Below are 21242 nucleotides of genomic sequence, written 5' to 3'. Positions count from 1 at the left end.
CATCATGTGTGCCTCATTCCACTGCATATTAATCTACTCATGCACAATTCACAGCATTCACATATGTAAATAAACAGTATGCGGGGCCTGGATCAGTGTTCATGTCACACTCCCCATCAGTACCCAGCCCAAGCCACGGAAGCTAATGATCCAACCAGCGGACCAAATTCGGTGATAAATCCTGGTCACATGTCACCTAAAGCACATTGTGCAGACGCTAAGAAGAAGCCAAACAGTATGCATCCCTTTGAAAATTAATCTATCGTTGGCTGAGCTTGCAAGGGCATACACTCAGCCTGATGGCATTTTCTTGGCTGTCTATAATGCAATAACTTCTGAACCCCATCTTTGACCAATTCCAGAATTTCAGGGAATGTTTCAGGTATCAAAGGGCAGAACCCTATTGACTTGGGAGAGAAAATCAGAAAACTGGAAGGGGAGAAATGGGGGACACACAGAGCCCTGGCATCTGTTTAGCAGAGCCACAGCACTCTGTAATTATCTATGGATCAAAAACATCAGTTGATAGAACCCATCAAAAACTTCTAGCATAGCAATATCCCTATCTCATTTCTTCCTGCCCTCTCAATAGCATTTAACATGTTGACACCCTGAATGACTTATCTCTCAGACAGAAAGAAGAGAAATAATAATGGTGGTGGGATGGGGTGCAGGGAAAGAAGAGGTGCCCTGGTATGTGGTGGAAGGAGGGTAGAGGTAGGCATGTGTATCCACATAGAGCATGTGGCATTGGTAGAGAAAGGGGGACCCTGCGATGGAGTTGGGGGGAAGAAGAATGTATGGGGCACAGACTCATTGCCATGGGGGGAGGTGGGAATGGGGGACACCTGATACTGCTGGCATATGGGAAGGGGAAGAGGGAGTTGCAGGGAGTCCCTGAAATAAAGGGCGATGCAAAGGAGACACACAGGGTGCTTGTGGGCAGGGAAAATGGAGGGATGCAAGGAGTCCCTGGAGTGTACTATGAGCTCCACCTATTGAAGCTACTAAAGGTATGTCTACACTTCGAGCTGGAGTTGTAAATTCCAGCTCAAGGAGATATACCCACACTAGCTCTGATCGATCTAGTGCACTAAAAATAGAGTGTGGCCAGAGTGGCATGGGCAGCAGGAGGGGCTAGACACCAGGGCTTCAGTGGCACTTCAGCAGTATTTCGGCGGGCAGGGGGTCCTTCAGTGCCGCGGAAGACCTGGAGCGCCGCCGGGTATTCAAATTGGGCCCCGCAGGTCCTAAAGCCGGCCCTGCTAGACACCCCAAGCACATTCCCAGCATCTTGGACAGTTATGTACTTGGGTTGGCTAGCCTATCCTGCCGCTTGCACTGTCACAGCTACACTCTATTTTTAGCACACTAACTTTATCAGAGCTAGTGTGGGTATGTCGCCATGAGCTAGAATTTATATCTTCAGCTTGACATTGTAGAAATACCCTAAGTATATACCCTAATGTGCAAGCACATGTGTGTTCTGGGACAGAACCATCATGTCTCGTCTAGAAAAATAGCCATCCAAAACTTTGTAGGCCACTCAACAAGACTCTCTTTAAAATTCCTGCAGTAGTCTGCAATAGTTACACCATCTACCATGCCAGCATTTTAACATCTCCCTGATTCCTGTGTGTTTTTCTCATCTTTCAATAATCTCTTCATTAGTGTGATTAATCTTTTGGAAGTCAGAGTATTACATTCACCCAGTTAGTTCTCAAATACTAAGTTAGCAAGCACTGTGTTGCAATCAAACATTGGGCCATTTCCATTAGCAACAGTTCATTGGGCCACACAGCTGGTCATGCTATTAAAACAAACCACGTTTCGATTTTGTCTGGTTCATGGTGTCATTTTCTCTCCATTCTCTTAGCTCATGCAACTTCATTCTTTCTCAGAGTGAAGGCTCAGAATACAAAGGTTAAATCACCCTCCTTCACCAGCAAATGGCCCATTATCACTGCATTTTTTATTAAGGTAAAGATTCTCCCCCACTGTTCACAAAAAGCTATTTTCACTTGGCTGTATAAATATTTGATGCAGGTCTGTTGGCAAAATGCTGCTGTAATGTTCTTGCTTGTGATTTAAATGAAGGGTATGGAAAAAGATTTCTTATTTTATCATGACAGCTATACTAGTGGGCAACAATTTTCCCACTGCTGTCTTTGAACTATTATGCTACCTCATCTATGAAGCTAACCTTTATGTTGTTATTGTTTTTACTGAGTAAAACATACTGGCATAAACTCTACTTGGCACGTGATCTGTGTGTTAGCCTTTGGCTGAGCTCTCTCTCTCTCTCTCTCTCTCACACACACTCAGCATAAGTGACAAGAATCTCAGCCACATTAGCTAATTATATCAGAAAATAACAGGCCAAATGCATCCCTGAGCCAACTCCACTGAGGTCAGTACAGCCACACTAGCACTGACTATTGTCCAGTGTGACCAGTGACGTCCCAAACATTTTGTTTTTCCAAGCAATTCTTCTATTTTTTAAAACATTGTAGATATTTTTTAAAAGTTCAAAAGTTGGAAATTCAGAGTTAAGGTAACAAGTAAATGTAGAAAAATTAAGAATTGAGGACTGTACATCAACAAAAAACTTAAACAACATCAAATCTGGAAATACTCATCTAAAGTATCAAACACCATTATCAAACAAACTTAACTCTGACCCTATTTGCCTTCATCTAGCCTCTTCTTACTGGTGGAAGAATTGCACTAGCTGTCACATGAAAATCTTTGTATATTATATATGAATCACAATAATATGGTCTTTTGTTCTCCAAAGACATAACCTTCAGCTACACTTCCAACCTTCCTCAAGTACAGGAGGATTTCAAGCCCATCTTAGAAGGGTGATTAGAATATGGAGGGACCATAACTCATTAGTTCTGGACAAATATAGAAAATTTGACTTCTGATCTGTGTTTGGAATATGAGGTTTCAGACTAATACTGGGAGAGTAAATGGATGGAGTCAAGTGCTATCATCTCATGGAGAAGCAGGGACACCTAGATGTTGTAGTCTTTGACCTTTACCATAAAAGGTAGTAAAAGGGCAGGCCTCCATCTGCTATGGAGTGGGTTTAGCCACAGTTTATACAGTGATGGTCTATGGCCTGGAATTGAAAGCGATCAAGGATAAACGGCAGAGTTAAGGATGGTGTTGGCACAATACTGACTATTTGTAAGCCTCATGACATTTAGGTTGAGTCAACAACAATGTTCCAAATTCATTATTTCCATACTTTTTTCTTGATTTTCAAACTTTTTGCTTTCACAATCATAAAATTCTAATAATATTGCAAATTAATGGTCTGTTTACAACCTTTACTCTAGCTTAACTCTGGATCTGGCCATTTTTACACAATTCTAAACTAACTGTACTATTCTGTTTGTTTAGAAAATAACCAACATTTAAGATTCACCCTCTAATCCCTCTTCACTGCTGTGTGTAGGCATTTTCCAAGCATTCCAACATAGTATCTGAGTGCATGAACCTCCCCCAGAGCAATATTATGTAAAAGCACTTTTAATGTTTAAATAACAAAAGAATACTTTTCATATGCTGTGTTTAACAGTACACTGATGAGGGGCCAGGAATAAATACTTGCATTAAAAAGCAGACATAATTAGGCATATCAGGCTCAGTGACTCATACTTTATAAATTGCAATTTTTATATACACAAAATAAATGACCATTTGTTTCTAAGCAAGTTAACTACCAATTACAGGACTTGCCAGGAAGCTCTGAGAAAGCATTCCATCGTGTGAACTTTGGACCTTCTCTTTGCTGCTATTTGTTGCAGAATGAAAAATTAGGACTGACTGTTAATTTCCCAATTGAATTTTAACAGGATACATTAATTTTTTTGTGTTTTATCATTGGCCAAGAGACTTTTGCCTGCAGCAAAAGAGGAAGAAAACCTTCTGGCAGTAGTCCTTGTCTCACTTTGTCACAAACCTTGTGCCCCCAAATCAGTGCTCTATCCAGTGAATTACTACTGAGGAGTGGCTAAGCAAACTCAGTGAAGTCAGTAGAATGCGAAGGCACTCAGCATTCACAGGGTCGGGCCCTTATTTCTCTAGTCATGAGAGGACTACTACCATATTCTTCCAGGAAAGTTAGTTTGTTATCTACGTCTGGAACATTTTTTTTGTCCTAATATTTTCCCTCCCTTGGCCCGTCTTTTCCTTCCCATCCTTCCTAGGTCCTAAACACCTAAGTTAATATTGTCCCTCTCTGTAAGAGGGCTGAGGGCTTGACTTTAAGTAAAGCATTGTGGCCAACTATATTCTAAGTACTGGTTATGGAACCAAGAGAGAGGAGGGTTCAAATCCTGGCAACGATGCTTAATTTTCAGAACAAAACCACTCATTTCTTTGATCTACTCTTCTTACTGTAACATCAACAAAATAAATGAACCACCTCGCTTCTCCATCACACACTCCAGATCGGAGAAGGCAAAGTAAAAGAGAGATTTATATGTACATTTTGTAATTTTGTGAAGTACTCAGGTGATGGGTGCTGCATAAGAACCTAGACAGACTGATTAAATAAAGAATAAACGGAATCAATAGTGTCTTTGCAGTGACCTACACTCAGACCCAGAAGCAGTGTACAGCAAAGCAGTTTATAGGAAATGCTTCCCTTAGTTTATTTCAACTGCTTTAAAATGTTGAGATACTATTTCACGAGCTGCTGTGGGAGTGAAATCTACAAGTAATCTGCACGTATGGTATGTGATTCCAGAGTGTAGTTAAAAAAACAGACTATTCTTTGTTAAAACTTCAAAGATTAAAGATCAAAAACTGACTCGTGTAAATAAACTGATGCTATCTGTGTTTGCATACTTCTGCGATTGCAGAAGCATCTCTACAATGTACATAAAATATAATGCATGATCTCAGGGTTCCTCATTCAATCACCAAAGTATTTCCTGTACTTGGCTATTTCCATCACTGAAATAGGTTGATCAAAAACAAAAGCTGCTTTGGCTTATCCTAAAAACACCTACCAAATGTCTTCTCTTCAACTACAGTAAGCCCCTTAAAAGGAAAAAGAGTCACAGGGTAGTGCTTTCAGTAAATTCCATACCATTTACCATTCCAAGGCTGAAGATGGCGTTCACCAGCAAGCCTCCTTTCCTGAAGTGATCTGTCATGTGCTCCAGCCAATTTGCTTCTAAGCTGTTGACAGTCTGCCCATTCCTGGAGATCTTCATAGGAATCATCACAGTATAGTACTGGCTGCATCTTTGTTGGGTCTTTGGCTTGTTGAAGATAGCAAATATTTCCATTGCTAAAAAAAAGTTTTTAAATAGTAATACTATAATAAATATATTGTAATATTATAATTATTGTTTCCTATTATAACTATCATAATCAGATCCTTCCCCTTTTGTCTGCTTGTCATTCTATTGTAACTCTTCAGAGCAGGGTCATCTCCTTTATGTGTTTTTACAACGCCCAGCACAACAGGGTCCCAAATTCTGACTGGGGCCTTATCATAATATAAATATTTACTAGTTGTAATATGGAACTCCCTCTCAGAGGGACAGTCGACCAGCATAAATAAATAACATAGTAGAAACAAATGAGTTTTACTAGTAAAATTTATCATTGTAGAATATATTATTAGCAAATTCACCAAAATTGTATAGTTGTTTGCCTTTGTGTATGCGCCACAAAGGAGATAGCTACTAACTGTGATATCAAGGACATAGCTCAAATCTGAGATCTTACTGTAAATTTAGGGCAAGTAACATTTCCAATGATATGACCTTCCTCTAAAGAAGTAAATAACTTATTTCGGTGTTATATGGGCTGCGCGCAGAAATGGCAAATGGGAGAGCCAAGATCAGGAATGCACAGTGGATCAAACAAATATGGAGGCCAAATGGGTCTGAGAAAAGGCAAAGCAGTAAGAGATGAGCAGATGAATAGGAAGGAAAAGTGGAATTGTGAAGATCCCTAAAGATGAGGACATTAGCTAGATATTGGTGTGTGTGATGTAGCTTCCAGCCCACCTGAGGAGCGATGAATTTAATCTCATCATTAGGTAAGTCTCTGTAGACAACAAAATCACCACAGAGATCTGCAATATTGGGGCTAAGTGGAAGCTAAAGAGATAATAAAATTCCCAGGAAGGAAGAAACATTAACTTAACAGTAAAACTTCTAAAATGAAAAATATTCATATATTGTTATTTTACATATTAGTGGCCCGATTAATGGCCTAGTGAAGTCAACGGTAAAGCTCCCATTGATTTCAAACACAGCAGGAATGGACCCCAATTGAACGGATTTTTTTTCAAAGGAAATAAAAATAATAAAACATTCAGGCAGCCCATTAACTTGGAAGTATCTCATATTATATTGTAAAGATAATATCTTCTAATCCCAGGTGTTACTATGAGAGAGTCACTCTGACAGTTCTTTCTCATGGAGGCCTCATCGTGGAACTAAAAGAACACAAAGGAAACAGAGACAATTTAGAGTAAGTCACTGCTGTGAACACAGATGGTGGAACTAGGTTCATAGGATTACAATGCCGATGACTTAGCTAAAGCCTGGTTGAAGTAAGCATGGTGGGGAGCGAAAAGCGAATGAAGGCTTAATCAAGTATAGAGAGTGTACCTCAGAGAAGAGCTCAGTACTCTCTCTATTGTGACAGACCCAGACCAGTGGGGTACAGGAGTCTGGAAGAGGGCAAATATACTGGTCACTGGATGAGTAGTTTTCTGTTCCCTGAGTGACCAGAGCAGGGGCTGCACTAGAGTAATCAGGAACCTGCTAGAACCAGTTAAGACAGGCAGGCTAATTAGAACACTTGGAGCCAATTAAGAAGAAGCTGCTAGAATCAATTAAGGCACGCTAATCAGGGCACCTGGGTTTTAAAAGGAGCTCACTTCAGTTTGTGGTGTGAGTGTGGGGAGCTGGGAGCAAGAGGCGCAAGGAGCTGAGAGTGAGAGGGTGTGCTGCTGGAAGACTGAGGAGCACAAGCGTTATCGGACACCAGGAGGAAGGTCCTGTGGTGAGAAAAAGGAAGGTGTTTGGAGGAGGCCATGGGGAAGTAGCCCAGGGAGTTGTAGCTGTCATGCAGCTGTTACAGGAGACACTATAGACAGCTGCAGTCCACAGGGTCCTGGGCTGGAACCCGGAGTAGAGGGCGGGCCTGGGTTCCCCCCAAACCTTCCAATTGACCTGGACTGTGGGTTCTTCCAGAGGGGAAGGTTTCTGGGCTGTTCCCCAACCCACAGGGTGAATCTCTGAGGCAAGAAAATCCGCCAATAAGCGCAGGACCCACCAAGATAGAGGAGGAACTTTGTCACACTATGTAAAGGAAGGTTGGGAAACAACAGCTGATGGGTCCTGGAGGAAGGAGATTCAGAGAAGAGACATATCTCAAAATTAATACCATCAAGGGGATGTTAACAGGAATTCACTCACTACACACCACTTGTTTAGAAAGAACAAAATGATGATAAGTTGACTCAAAAGGGTATAATACTCAAAAAAGCATATAAACAGAGAACATAAATAAATCAGGAAAGATGTTAACTATCTGGAGATAAACCAGGACATGATTATTAAAGGTAGAAATAAATGGAAAAGGTTTTTGTGGATATGATAACTATAACACTTTTAAACTTGGAAATAAAGGGAAGTAGGGAGGTAGCTGTTTTGATTTGGTTTTGAGCTGTGCAGGTCTGATCCTACACACATCTGTGGTTAACTGGATTCTGTCATTGGCCTTAATAGGCATTAGTCCAGGCCCTTGATGACGTGAGTGAAAGTGTAAATGTAGGCAAACAAACAATAGCAAGAAAAATCTGATCTGGTTTGTAATCAGAACTAACTTGATACCAAAGAAGTCCTGTCTACACTTGAAAATAGGCCATTGTTGACAATGATTTTCAGCAAAGTATAAAAAGATTAAAATCCTCTTCAGTAGTTTCAGAAAGCATGGTATTTTCTGAAATGTTACTCAAAATATTTTATCCTGGTTACATGTACACTTAAAACCATTTTAATCCGGGTTTGGAGGACCCCTTGATGAAAGCCATTGTCGATAGTGGTTCAATGTACAAGCAAAAAGGACAAAGATTCTGAATTTCAAAAGAAATAAGAGAAGTGAGGAATTCAGTAAAGAAAAAAACAGAAAAGAGAAATGTTCAACTACTACTACTATTATTTGTGTAGCTAAGTTGGGGGTTGGCTCTTTACAGGTATAAAAATAAATATGTATGCTCAAGAATGTAACAGTAGATACAGATAATAAAGTCAAGAGAAAAACTTCTACATAAGGGGAGATTAGCTAGGTGACAAAACAAAGGCAGGTGGGAAAAGCACTGGAAGAATTTCTTGTGCAAAAGTACTGTATGCCTGTGAATTGTATAAAACTTTTGGCAATACATACACATAGGAATAGGAAAAGGTCAATGTGGATAAACAAAGACATGCAAAGAGTAATAAAAAATGAGAAAAAGTCATGTGGGCTCTACAAAATATTAGGCAAAGATACAGATCAGCTAGCATAAAAATGACATTGTAAGAGTGTAAGAATGAGAAACACAAAGGGTTCATTTATATTGCAGCTGGAGATGTAATTTCCAACTCAGGTGGACATACACATGCCAGTTTTGATTAAGCTAGAGTGCTACAAGAGCAGTGTAGCTAGAGTGGCAGCACAGGCTAGCTGCCTGACTACAATGCCATCCAAGACTCCACATAAGTTCTTGAGTGGACAGCCTCGCCTGCCGCCCATGCCGCCGCGGCTACCCTGCTGTTTTTAGCACACTAGCTCAATCAAAGCTAGTGCAGGCATGCGTACACAAGCTGGTAATTATACATCCAGCAACAGTATAGACATACCCTAAATTAAATAATGAAATAAAGACTGCACAAACTGTAACAAATACTACAACCATTTCCAAAAGATGAATTCAGGAGAAGAAAAGTCCAAGAGAGAGCAGACACTGTCTGGTGAAAGAAAAGGGAGACAATGCAAAAATTATGCAGGGATTCAGAGTTCACAAGGGAGGATGAAAGATTGATGCCAAATTCATTTTCCATGGGAGAAAAAGGAAGTACTGAAAGAACTCACGGTCACTCAAGAATAATAAAGAAATCAGCTATATGGTGGGGACAATATATTTGGAAAAATCCAGCTACAGGTGAGATACTTCATAAAACTGTCTTCTCAGATCCCCATTCTTGGAAAATGGAAGCATTATTCAACCTGTACACTGGCTGAGAAGTACTCTCAAATCAGAAAGCACTCAGAGAAAGAAGTTAAACAAAGAAGGTCAACAGAGACAGAGAAACTGAAGATCTTGCCTAGTGAATCAGCAGCTAGGGTGAAATTTTTGGGGGTTTCCAGAAGGCCTTAAAATAAGTTCCACAACTAAAAGTTTTAGTACAATTGTCAGAAAGCTGGGCACAGATGAGCTATCTCAGAGTCCGAAGATAGATGTAATTAAGGAATGGAAACCATTTGTGACAGACAGACAAGTGGTGCCCTTCAGGAAATCAAATTGGAACCGGATTTTCCTGACTTTATGTATCCAAAGACCTGGATAAACTTCATAATACAATGCACAGACTACAAGAATGGGCAAATGCAGTAAGAGGCTCATACAATTCAGTGTAGAAAAGTGTAAAGCTAAGGAGAAAATAAAACATGGGACATGAGTATTCTCAAAAGTACTCTTATGTAAGAAAGAGAGAGTAACTTGCCTGGCTGAACTGGATATACCCCTTGTTTAGAAGCAGTTGCAAATGCAAATACAATGCTGAGATGCGTAAGGGTCTAATACAAATCTGGATAAACTATTCTAATAAGAGACAAATGCAACCACTTTGGGATCTACTTTGGATAAATCTGGCTGCTTTACTGTCCCACAAACAATTAAGAAAGTACAGTAAAAGGTGGCCAGTTTGATTCAGGCCCCCTCAAAACTTAGTTATGTAAAAATACAAATAATCAGGCCAATATTCTATGGAGGAGGCTAAGAAGTCACTCTTACTGTCAGATACAGAATCCTAAGAGGAATAGAACAGTTTGGACAAGCTTATGTAAAATATAAGGCATGGGAATAAACTACAACCGAGGAGATGATGGTTGTGAAAACAATTTAGGTGGAATTTCATTATATAAAGTAATAATTAATACCAAATGGACAACTAAGCAAAACAGTATGAGAAACTAGTGTAAAAAGTGTTTTATAAGAAGCTAGACAAGAAAGGGGAAAATATTATAAGGTCTAATCGTTAAGCATGAGATTCAATTCAGAATAATTTGGGAAAAGGTAAGAGTAAACATTTCCTTCCCCCAATGACACTGTGCTTCTAAATTGCTCTAACCCGTGTCTTATTTGTAATTGCAGGTGAAGCTATTGAGTACCCCACACAGAAGTAAACAGATCAAATAGGGAGTCTGGTGGCATCTCCCTGCCAAGATTTTTTTTTTAAGTGGTTCAAAATGGCACATTTAAAGTAGAATGTGCAACTAGAGGACAACAAAATGGACACAGGGAAATAGTTTATGATGAACCACCCTCCAATAACAAATACATAAGAATAAGAAGATGAAAATGATCAAGTGTAATGAATTTATGAGAATGAACATTTACCATGAATAACTACCCCTTCCCTCTTACTGCTATCTGACCCTGTCCTAACTGGAGATCTGCAACTACCATCTCCACCTGTCTGAGAGTCTATATCCTCTGTGTTCTCAGAACTCTTGGTCTGGTTTATTTTCCACTATCTGTTCACCTACAGTGGTGCTGACACACACTGAAAGGGTTTGAGGACTGTCCCATTTGTGACTGAGAACTGTAAAGCCTTCTCGGGCACATTATCATCTTTTCAGATGGGGAAGTAGTAGATGGAAATCAACCAAGCTCAGGAGCTCTGAGGACTTCAATACCACAAGAGGGAGCAGTAGCAAACAAACCCAGCTGAACAGCAAGCATATGAACTTTCCACGTGAGAAAGAGGCAAAAATAAGTTAAAGAGGGAAGCCCAAATCTGAGATGACAACTGCCCCCTGCAAACCCCACTGAAATAGCACAGAAGGATAAACCTAACTGGTCACAATGGAGTTGCACCTGATCTTTTATTGCTCCTATGAATGCCTAAAAACTTATGATTAAATGGTCATGAAGTGTGCAGCCAAGTTGAAAAGTGGGTTAAAAGGTTTTATTATTCATAGTGTGCATCTTTTCCCTGTTGCAATGCTACATTCACTTTTCCAAGATGCTGTGAACATAACAGTTTAAAACTTGCTTGTTCATATCAAAGGTCACTACAGTACTTACTTCCAGGAAGTGGTTCTGTACACAATGCTGATGTGTCACTTTCTGCTACCCCTTCTTGATTGTCTGTTGCTTCTCTGAGTCTTGGTGAAACACTTGGGCTCTCTCCTTGAAACTGCTCTCCATTCTCCCCTGCAGAGTTTAAGCTCAGATGCTCAATAACTGGTTCTTCCCCTCTTACATCCCCACTGAGCTCTACACTCTGGTCAGCATTTTCCTCACTTGGGGCTGGTGCACTGCATCCATTAGCATCATCTGCTTTCTTGCTATCCAATGAAGCATGATCCTCTGAATAGTTTGATGTATTTTTTACATCTTGTGGTTGTGCAGAGTTGTTAGCGGTGGGTGCCACAGCGGCGCTGGCTTGGGAGTTCACCTGGGAACTGTACTGAGGTATAATTCCAACAAACTTCAAGCCTTGACTTGCTGCATCTTGAATCTACAAATCAAAGGAGACTGTTTTAATTTGCAAGTTGTCTTATAGGACTAGACATATTCTGAAAATAACACACTTAAAGGGAACTACCATGTAATTTTAGTATTTCATCTGCTACTATAGGAAAATTCTCATAATTAGCTTTACATAAAATGTTAAATTCTAGAGAAACAGAATGACAAGTTCTTTCAACCGTCTGTGAAATGTGAAAATGAAAAAAGAAAGAGAAAGGCCTATGCAATGACATGCACATTGTATTTCTTCATTGGAAACGAATATCTGTGTTTGAAAGGCTTTATTTATGACACATTACCAGATGTAGCTTTGCCTAACCCAAGTTTTATAGTGCCAAGTTAAAGACACTTGGAGTTGAACAACACTGCATATTCTGCTCCATAACAGGATGTTGTGTACTCTGCTTACTCAATGGGTATGCAAGTGAAAGTCCCACAAATTCCCTGGGCTACATATACATCTTTGTTAGCCCCTTATTTTAAATTGAGGAACAAATGACAAACTTTCACATGATGAGAGTATAAAGAACAAAGTTACTGTAGTACCATTTTAGAATTTGAACTAGTTCTAGAGATACATTTGGAGTAAAAATGTCTGTGTGGATAAACAAAGAAACATAATGAATAATCAAATTTAAGATTTATTTATAATTCACAGAATCATAGAAGATTAGAGTTGGAAGAGACCTCAGGAGGTCATCTAGTCCAAGCCCCTGCTCAAAGCAGGACCAACCCCAACTAAATCATCCCAGCCAGGGCTTTGTCAAGCAAGGCCTTAAAAACCTCTAAGGATGGAGATTCCACCACCTCACTAGGTAACCCATTCCAGTGTTTCACCACCCTCCTAGTGAAACAGTGTTTCCTAATATCCAACCTAGACCTCCCCCACTGCAACTTGAGACCATTGCTCCTTGTTCTGTCATCTGCCACCACTGAGTACAGTCGAGCTCCATCCATTTTGGAACCCCCTTTCAGGTATTTGAAGGCTGCTATCAAATTCCCCCTCTTCTCTTCTGCAGACTGAACAAGCCCAGATCCCTCAGCCTCTCCTCATAAGTCATGTGCCCCAGCCCCCTGATAATTTTTGTTGCCCTCTGCTGGACTCTCTCCAATTTGTCCACATCCTTTCTGTACTGGGGGGTCCAAATCTGGATGCAATTCTCCAGATGTGGCCTCACCAGTGCTGAATAGAGGGGAAAAGACAGTTACAGTTTCTGTAACTAGTGTTCTTCGAGATGTGTTGCTCATGTCTATTTTACAATAGGTGTGCATGCTCGCCATGTGCACTGGTGTCGGAAGTTTTCCCCCAGCAGTACCTGTAGGGGAGCGCCCCTAGCAACCCCTGGAGTGGCGCCTCCATGGCGCGGTATAAGGGGCGCTGCATGCTCTCCCCACCTTTAGTTCCTTCTTGCCAGACAACTCCAACAGAGGGGAAGGAGGGCAGAATGTGGAATAGACATGAGCTTCTCGAAGAACACCAGTTAACGGAAAAGGTAACTGTCTTTTCTTCTTCGAGTGATTGCTTATGTGTATTCCACAATAGGTGATTCCAAGCTATATCTGTTGGAGGTGGGTAGGAGTTCACAGATTCTCGGGACGGAGCACAGCCCTGCTGAACCCAGCGTCCTCCCTGGTTTCGGAGACAATCGCATAATGCGAGTTGAAAGTGTGAACTGAAGACCAGGTAGCAGCCCTACAAATGTCCTGGATGGGGACATGGGCCAAAATGGCGGCTGACGAGGCCTGCGCCCTAGTCGAGTGTGCCCTCACAATTGATGGCGGGGGAATTCCCGCCAGGTCATAACAGGTACGGATACACGATGTGATCCAGTTGGAGAGCCGCTGAGCCTTCGCGCATTCAGCCGAGGCAATGAACAGCTGTGAGGACTTTCTGAACAGTTTTGTCCACTCCAGGTAGAAATCCAGAGCCCGTCGCACATCCAGCATGTGGAGGTGGCGCTCCTCACTGGACACATGGGGTTTGGGCAGAGGACCGGCAGGAAACTGTCCTGACCCACGTGGTAGGCGGAGACCACCTTCGGGAGGAATGAAGGATGTGGACAGAGCTGGACCTTATCCTTATGGAACACCATGTATGGGGGCTCAGAGGTCAGGGCCCTGAGTTCCGAGACCCGTCTAGCTGCCGAGTCGCAAACAGGTCCACCTGGGGAGTACCCTGCCCGTGAATTCCGGGTGCCCAGTAGGTGGCAGGTCTGTAGGCAAATGTCGTGGGCTATACAGAAGTCCCACAGCCTGAGGGCTTCCTGGCAAAGGGCAGAGGATCAGGCCCCGCCTTGCCTGTTGATGTAAAACATTGAGGCTGTGTTGTTCATGAGAACCCTGACCACCCGGCCCTCCGGGTGCGAGCGGAAAGCCATGCACACCGGCCTCACCACCCTGAGCTCCTTGACATTTATGTGGAGGGCCAGGTCCTGCACAGACCACAGACCTTGAGTCTAAATGTCCCCCACATGGGCTCTCCATCCAGGTCCGATGCATAGGACACCAGTTCCATCGACGGGGGCCTGCCTCTGAACAGGACCCGTGGAGCATGTTCCCCAGGGAGGACCACCATCGTAGGGAGGCGATCACCGGTTCGGGCATAGTGAGGGCTTTGTCCATCCTGTCTCTGACCTGGGAGAACACCAAGGCCACCCAGAGCTGGAGGGGCCTCATCCTGAGTCTGGCGTGGCGGACCACATACGTTCACACCGACATGTGACCTAAGAGCTGGAGGCATGCTCTGGCTGTTGTCACTGGAAACCTTGTGACCGTGTCGATGAGCCCCTTCAGGGTCTCGAACCTGCCCTGAGGGAGGGAGGCTCTGGCCAACGTGGCGACCAGGACTGCCCCGATAAACTCTATGCATTGTACCGGGACTAACGTGGACTTGGTGTCGTTTACCAACAGGCCCATAGTGACGCACGTGGGCAGAAGGAGCACCATGTGATCCCACACCTGCGACCGGGAGCTGCCCTTGACGAGCCAGTCATTCCAGATAGGGGAAAATCTGGACCCCCTGGTGCCTGAGGTAGGCCGCTACCACCAACATACACTTTGTAAATACCCTGGGGGCAGTGGACAGGCCAAACAGGAGGACCGTAAATTGGTAGTGCTCCTGCCAAACCATGAAACGGAGGAAGCGTCTGTGCCCCTCGAATATATGGATGTGGAAGTACACGTCCTGCAGATCAAGGGTGGCGAACCAGTCCCCGGGATCCAGGAAGGGGATGATGGAGGCCAGGGAGACCATGCGGAACTTGAACTTCACCATGTACTGGTTGAGGCCTCGCAGGTCCAGGATGGGCCTGAGCCCCCCGTTGGCCTTCGGGATAAGGAAACAGCGGGAGTAGTACCCCTTGCATTTGAACTCCCCTGGCACCACTTCCACCGCTCCTAGACCAAGGAGCCGCCCCACCTCCTGCTTGAGCAGAGCCTCGTGAGAGGGGTCTCCCAGGAAGGACAGGGGGCAGAGGGTGGTTGGACAGGGTGGAGGTAAACTGGAGGGTGTAACCCTGGGAGATGGTGTTGAGGAACCATTGGTCCGAGGTCAGCTGCAACCACTCCGGGAAGAAAGCACACAACCAGTTGGAGAAGGGAAGCTTTACTGTGGGTGGATTCCTGATGAGAACTGACAGGGCGCCCCTGGGCATCCCGTCAAAACTGCCGTTTCCCTGCCTGATTGCCCTTGGAGGACCCAGGCTGGGGGGCAGGCCAAGAATGCCTCTGCAGGCGTTTCTTATAGTCCCGTGACTTTTTATAAGCGGGCTCATATTTAGAGGTTTCAGAGTAGCAGCCGTGTTAGTCTGTATCCGCAAAAAGAACAGGAGTAGTCTCTAAGGTGCCACAAGTACTCCTGTTCTTTTTGCTCATATTTAGAGTGGATGGCCTGGGCGAGCGCCTGCTGCAGCTTAAACTTAGGTTTAGCCGGAGCCGAAAGATAGAGGCCCAGAGTCTGAAGCGTCGTGCGGGAGTCTTTCAGGCCATGCAGTTTTACGTCTCTCTGTTCCACAAACAGAGCTTTGTCATCAAACAGGAGGTCCTGCAGGGAGGTCTGTGACTCACTGGACAGCCCAGACAGCAGGAGCAACGACGCCCTTCTCATGGACACCATGGAGGCCATGGACTGCGCGGCTTTATCCACCGCATCCGATGCTGCCTGCAGGGTTGCCCTGGCAGCCGCTGTACCCTCCTCCACCAGTGCTTTGAACTCCTTCCTGCAACGCTCCTGGAGGAGTCCTCGAACTTGGGCAAAGAGCCCCACAGGTTGAACTCATACCGGCCCAGGAGAGCCTGATGGTTTGCCACCCGTAACTGAAAACTCGAGGATGAATAAATTTTTCTTCCAAATGAGTCCAGCCTCCTTGAATCTTTATTTTTTGGAGTAGGGGCTGGTTGGCCCTGCCGCTCCCTGTGGTTGACCGACTCGACCACCAGAGAATTAGGGGCAAGATGGGTGTATTCATGACCCTGGGTGGGAACAAAATACTTGCATTCCGCGTTCTTAGAGATGGGGGCCATTTTCGCCACTCCCTTGTGGAGAGGGAAGGCCACCCTGACCGATACCGAGGTGGACAGTACGTTAAACAGGGAGTCCGAGGGCTCCTCAACCTCCTCTGCCTGGAGGTTGAGGCTTGATGCCATCCTTTTTAATAGTTCTTGGTGGGCCTTAGAGTCCTCCTGCGGGATGGAGGGAGGAGAGGTCGTAATTGCCTCATCAGGGGAGGGCAAGGAGGCCGGCACCATACTTTGCATACCCACCAGCACCGGAGGTTCCACTACCTGGTTGGTCTCTGGGCACGGTGCCAAGGATGTATGTCCCACCGACTCTTTCCTCAGAGGCTGGGAGAGGGAGGCTGACGGCTCTTCTGAGGCTCCGGCCACTGAGCAAACCCCCACGGGGGGCTGCGTCGGGGGCCATGGTGCCCACTAGTACCATTGCGCCAGCCACGGGGCCCAGTGCTACTGCACCTGCTGTGGCACCAGCGGAGCCGGCTGTTCAGCCTGGCTGGCCTGACCCCTGGATAGACAGCTACGAAGGAGCCACAGGCTGATGTATGACCTGCCACTGTCCCTGGACCAGGAGAAACGTTGGCAATCCTGAGACTGCGACCTCGATGTGGAGGACCGGTACCATCGGTAACAGCTGCTCGGCGATCGGCTCCGATGGGCGGATCCGTGATGGCGACTTGCTGGCAGTTGATGCCTGGGGCTGTGGAGCAGTGCCGTGGCGGGGTCCTGGAGCGAGATGACGAACAGGAATGGCATCGACATTCGTGTCGCGAGCGGCTACAATAGCCCCTCTGAGATGAGGACCCTCAGTGGCGTCTGCCTCAGTCCTGTTGGTGTTCGCTCCTCAAGGCAGAGGGGTGCCTGGAGTCTTGGTCAGATGGAACCCAGCCAGACAACCTGATGGGAGTTGACAGCGACCCACGTAAACTACGCATGGAATGGGCGCTGAGCGGTGAACTGCGTCGGGAATGTTCCCTCGACCATGACCAGCCCAGGCACACTAGCTAAACTAAACTAAAACTAATCGAGTACTAACTGCAGGTCACATACACTGAACGAACAAGAGTTCTGGGGACAAGCTACAGCAAAACTGGAGCAGAGCATTTCCGAAGCACCTTCACTGGCGACAAGAAGGAACTGAAGGTGGGGGGAGCACGCAATACCCCTTATACCGCGCCATGGAGGCGCCACTCCAGGGGTCGTTGGGGCGCTCCCCTATGGGTACTGCTAGGGGAAAAACTTCCAACACTGGTGCACGTGGCGAGAACGCACACCTTTTGTGGAATACACATAAGCAATCACTCGAAGAAGAATAATCACGTCCCTCGATCTGCTGGCAGTGCTCCTGCTAATGCAGCCCAATATGCCATTAGTCTTCTTGGCAATAAGAGCACACTGCTGACTCATATCCAGCTTCTCATACACTGTAATCCCCAGGTCCTTTTCTGCAGAACTGCTGCTTAGCCACTCAGTCTCCAGCCTATAGTGGTGCATGGGATTCTTCCATCCTAGGTGCAGGACTCTGCACTTGTCCTTGTTGAACCTCATCAGATTTCTTTTGGCCCAATCTTCCAATTTGTCTAGGTCACTCTGGGCCTTATCCTTACTCTCCAGTGTATCTACCTCTCCCCCAGCTTAGTGTCATCTGCAAACTTGCTGAGGGTGGAATCTATCCCATCATCCAGATCATTAATAAAGATGTTGAACAAAACCAGCCTCAGGATCGACCCCTGGGGTACTCCGCTTCTTAAAATTTTAGATAAAGATGAATGATGGGAAAGTGTAGGAATGAAATTGCAAGAATGCAAGAACGATAATGAGACTGTACAAGTAATAACAAATATATATTAATGGTGCAGGAAGTAACAGATGCAAGGTCCAAGACAGAACAGCAAGAGGCTGTTGAAATTCTCCTCCTGGTTACACAGGCACAATCCTACTGACTCAAACTCCCACTGACTTCAATCTGTTTGCACCAGTAGAATTGAGAGGAGAATCAGGAGCATAAGCTAGATCAGAGATTGGCAACCTTTGGCACGCAGCCCGCCAGGGTAAGCACCCTGGCAGGCCGGGCCGGTTTGTTTACTTGCCACGTCCGCAGGTTCAACCGATCGCGGCTCCCACTAGCCGTGGTTCACTGCTCCAGGCCAATGGGGGCTGCGGGAAGCGGCGCGGACAGAAGGATGTGCTCACTGCCACTTCCCGCAGCCCCCATTGGCTTGGAGCGGCGAACCGCGGCCAGTGGGAGCAGCGATCGGCCGAACCTGCGGACGCAGCAGGTAAACAAATTGGCCCAGCCAGCCAGGTGCTTACCCTGGTGGGCCGCGGGTAGGGTGACCAGACAGTAAGTGTGAAAAATCGGGACGGGGGTGGGGGGGTAATAGAAGCCTATATAAGAAAAAGCCCCAAATATCGGGACTGTCCCTATAAAATCGGGACATCTGGTCACCCTAGCCGCGGGCCAAAGGTTACCGATCCCTGATCTAGACTTTTAAAATGTCAGGGAGAGAGGAGACTGGTTGCTAATTCATGCATCAGACTCCTCCCTGGGAGAAGAAAGACACTAGTGGGTTTGTGGTGCATATTCTTAGTTATTTTGAAAGAAAAGGCCTCAAAATATAGGAGTTCTTCAACCTCAGGCTAATACTGTGTTTTCAAGGCAAATAATCCAGCAGAATCGGAGCATCCTGGTTATTCTCTACAGTTCTGATTACTATGAACCTATATAAAAGCAGCTCAGGCTTTTCAATTGCCAATGAAAGAATGAATTATCCAGTGAACCCATCACATTAGTTCTACCGCACTGGGAAGTGAGGTGGGTGGGGAAGAAGTTTGAGATATTAACAATTTTATTTAACACTAAAAAATAAAGAGGAAGCTCATTTCTGCATTTTGCCCCCACCCACAGACATTTTTTATGAATCATCTATTTCCTGAGAATCACATTACTGTGCTGAATATATACACAACCTATAGGTGACATCTGATCAACACAGAGAACTTCCTCTTTCAAACCATTGGGATTTTGCATGTTTAATTAACTTTTAAGGAGTGTGATGGTAGGAACTGAAGCATGGTTCCCCAGGAAACAGGGTGATAGTCAGCAGGACGAGTTTGCAGATGGACAGAAGCTGCTGACTGGAGTGAGGCTCGTTGCTAAAATGGGATAATTACCGCAGTGCAATCTCATCTCAATTAACAGGAAAGTAAAAATGCTATTACAGTGGCCTATTTAATAGAAGAAAGCCGGACAGCATTAGCGGTCTCTATAAATAAACTGAAGCATGTTATTTGTAATGGGCTAGAAGAAAGTCAATGTGTGACTGGCTTGCTCAGTTGATCCAAGTGCATGCAAACGATATGATGCACTCATAATAGCCTAATGTGTCTGACTCCTTGTTGCAATTTTACAAATACTTGTAATACACTCATTATTAGCAAGTGTTACAAAGTCTCTTCATCTTCCAGTGCTAATCTAAACTGCATTTGTATAGTAGAATGTCAGCTCAGCTAATTATAGCAATTTAACTAGTAGGCAGCTGCCAGGGTTTGAGCACAGTACAGGGTACAGTACAGGGTTTGAGCACAATACATAATTTACTGGTCTTGGAACCCTAGCTGTCACCCCATAGCAGGCTAACGCACACTGTGCACTGAATTACAGCAGCATTCACAGGTACTGCAGCAATGTGATAAGATTTCAGCACATCCAGAAAAGGTGTTTGTTCTTAGAAATACCTGTTCTTGGAAAATGGCTCGTTTTCAGAAGGGACAGAGGGGAACTGAGGATGGATTGATATTCTCATCATGATCAACCTAGGATTGTAACCATATCGTAGAGACTGAAAAAATCCATATAGAATTTATTTCAAGGCACTTTACAAATAAACTATTCAGCAGTAAAACAGTAACCAGGATATAGTGCCTTGTTTCAAATCCCATTGTACATGGTCCCAATAAAATCAGTGGGGCAAGCATCTAATTAATCTCAATGAGGCAGGGATAGTGAAAGTGTTACACTAGCAGTGCAATGAAAGGTATAATACATCAACAGATGTATAATTTTACTGCAATAATGCTTCCTCCCCACTCTCCACAGAAACACGTAGGAGCAAATCAAAGAATCAACTCCTAACATTTTATATTTCCAAAATGAGGCAGTTTTTATTTAGAATTTGATTTTATTTTTAGAACCCTACCTAGAGCCCTAAGAAATGTAGGTTTTGTTGGCCTAGTGGACTAATCAACTTAAGCCATCTGCACACAGTCTTACAACCTCCGTGCCATGATTGGACGAACGCATTTTCAAACAGCTAGTATTTATTGAAATCTCTCATATTTTGAAAAGTTATTACTGCATTTATTCAGCAATTATTTTTCAAATGTAAATATCTCAAACTTATATATATACATAAGGTCATTGGGGTTTACCATGCTCACCCTTATTTTAAGTTTCAATTGCCCACTGAACTTCATTGCTTAAATTTTAAACTATTTTTTGAAATCAGAACGTTATGATGAGTTCAAGCAACTTGCAGCATAGGTTCTGTTTCATTTTATTTGTTGTTGTTTTTAAAAATAGACAATCACCAACTTCCCCAATCCCCACTTCTTTTGAGGCTGAAACCATGAATGCCAAATTTCAGCTTCAATGACTGGGAAGCAGCTGACAGTAACGAAAAACCAAGCTTTGTAAGCAATATACTGGAGCTGGTGTGGGTGCTAATACAAGATAATCTGAAGTTTGATGCTTCCTATCAAAGGTATTTGAGTTGGTGACAGGACATAAGCAAGCGCTTGGGGGAAAGCCTGAAACTTGTGCTGCTGATTGAAATGCGTGTAACTTGTGCAGCACATCTGCTAAGCTTTTTTTAGGTCATTTGGACAAATTACTTTACGAATGTAAATGGCCTGGTTGTAGATGTAAAAGTAGCATTCACAACTGCTT

The 21242-nt window shown here is 44.2% G+C and overlaps 1 protein-coding gene across 5 annotated transcripts in view; it reads right to left on the bottom strand.

Annotated features, from left to right (window-relative positions):
- Positions 1-21242, bottom strand: part of RFTN1 (raftlin, lipid raft linker 1) — a 119191-nt gene that overhangs the window by 32839 nt on the left and 65110 nt on the right. For all 5 annotated transcript variants that reach the window (XM_054018067.1, XM_054018066.1, XM_054018065.1 and 2 more), the window contains exons 5-6: positions 11336-11771; positions 5108-5311 (exon numbers count right to left, since the gene is read on the bottom strand). In XM_054018067.1, the coding sequence (XP_053874042.1) occupies positions 5108-5311; positions 11336-11771 (640 nt within the window). The remainder of the gene's footprint in view (positions 1-5107; positions 5312-11335; positions 11772-21242) is intronic.

The sequence above is a fragment of the Malaclemys terrapin genome, chromosome 2 (genome assembly GCF_027887155.1).
Source record: "Malaclemys terrapin pileata isolate rMalTer1 chromosome 2, rMalTer1.hap1, whole genome shotgun sequence".
Classification (NCBI taxonomy): domain Eukaryota; kingdom Metazoa; phylum Chordata; order Testudines; family Emydidae; genus Malaclemys; species Malaclemys terrapin.
This window is presented reverse-complemented; position numbering and strand designations above follow the sequence as displayed.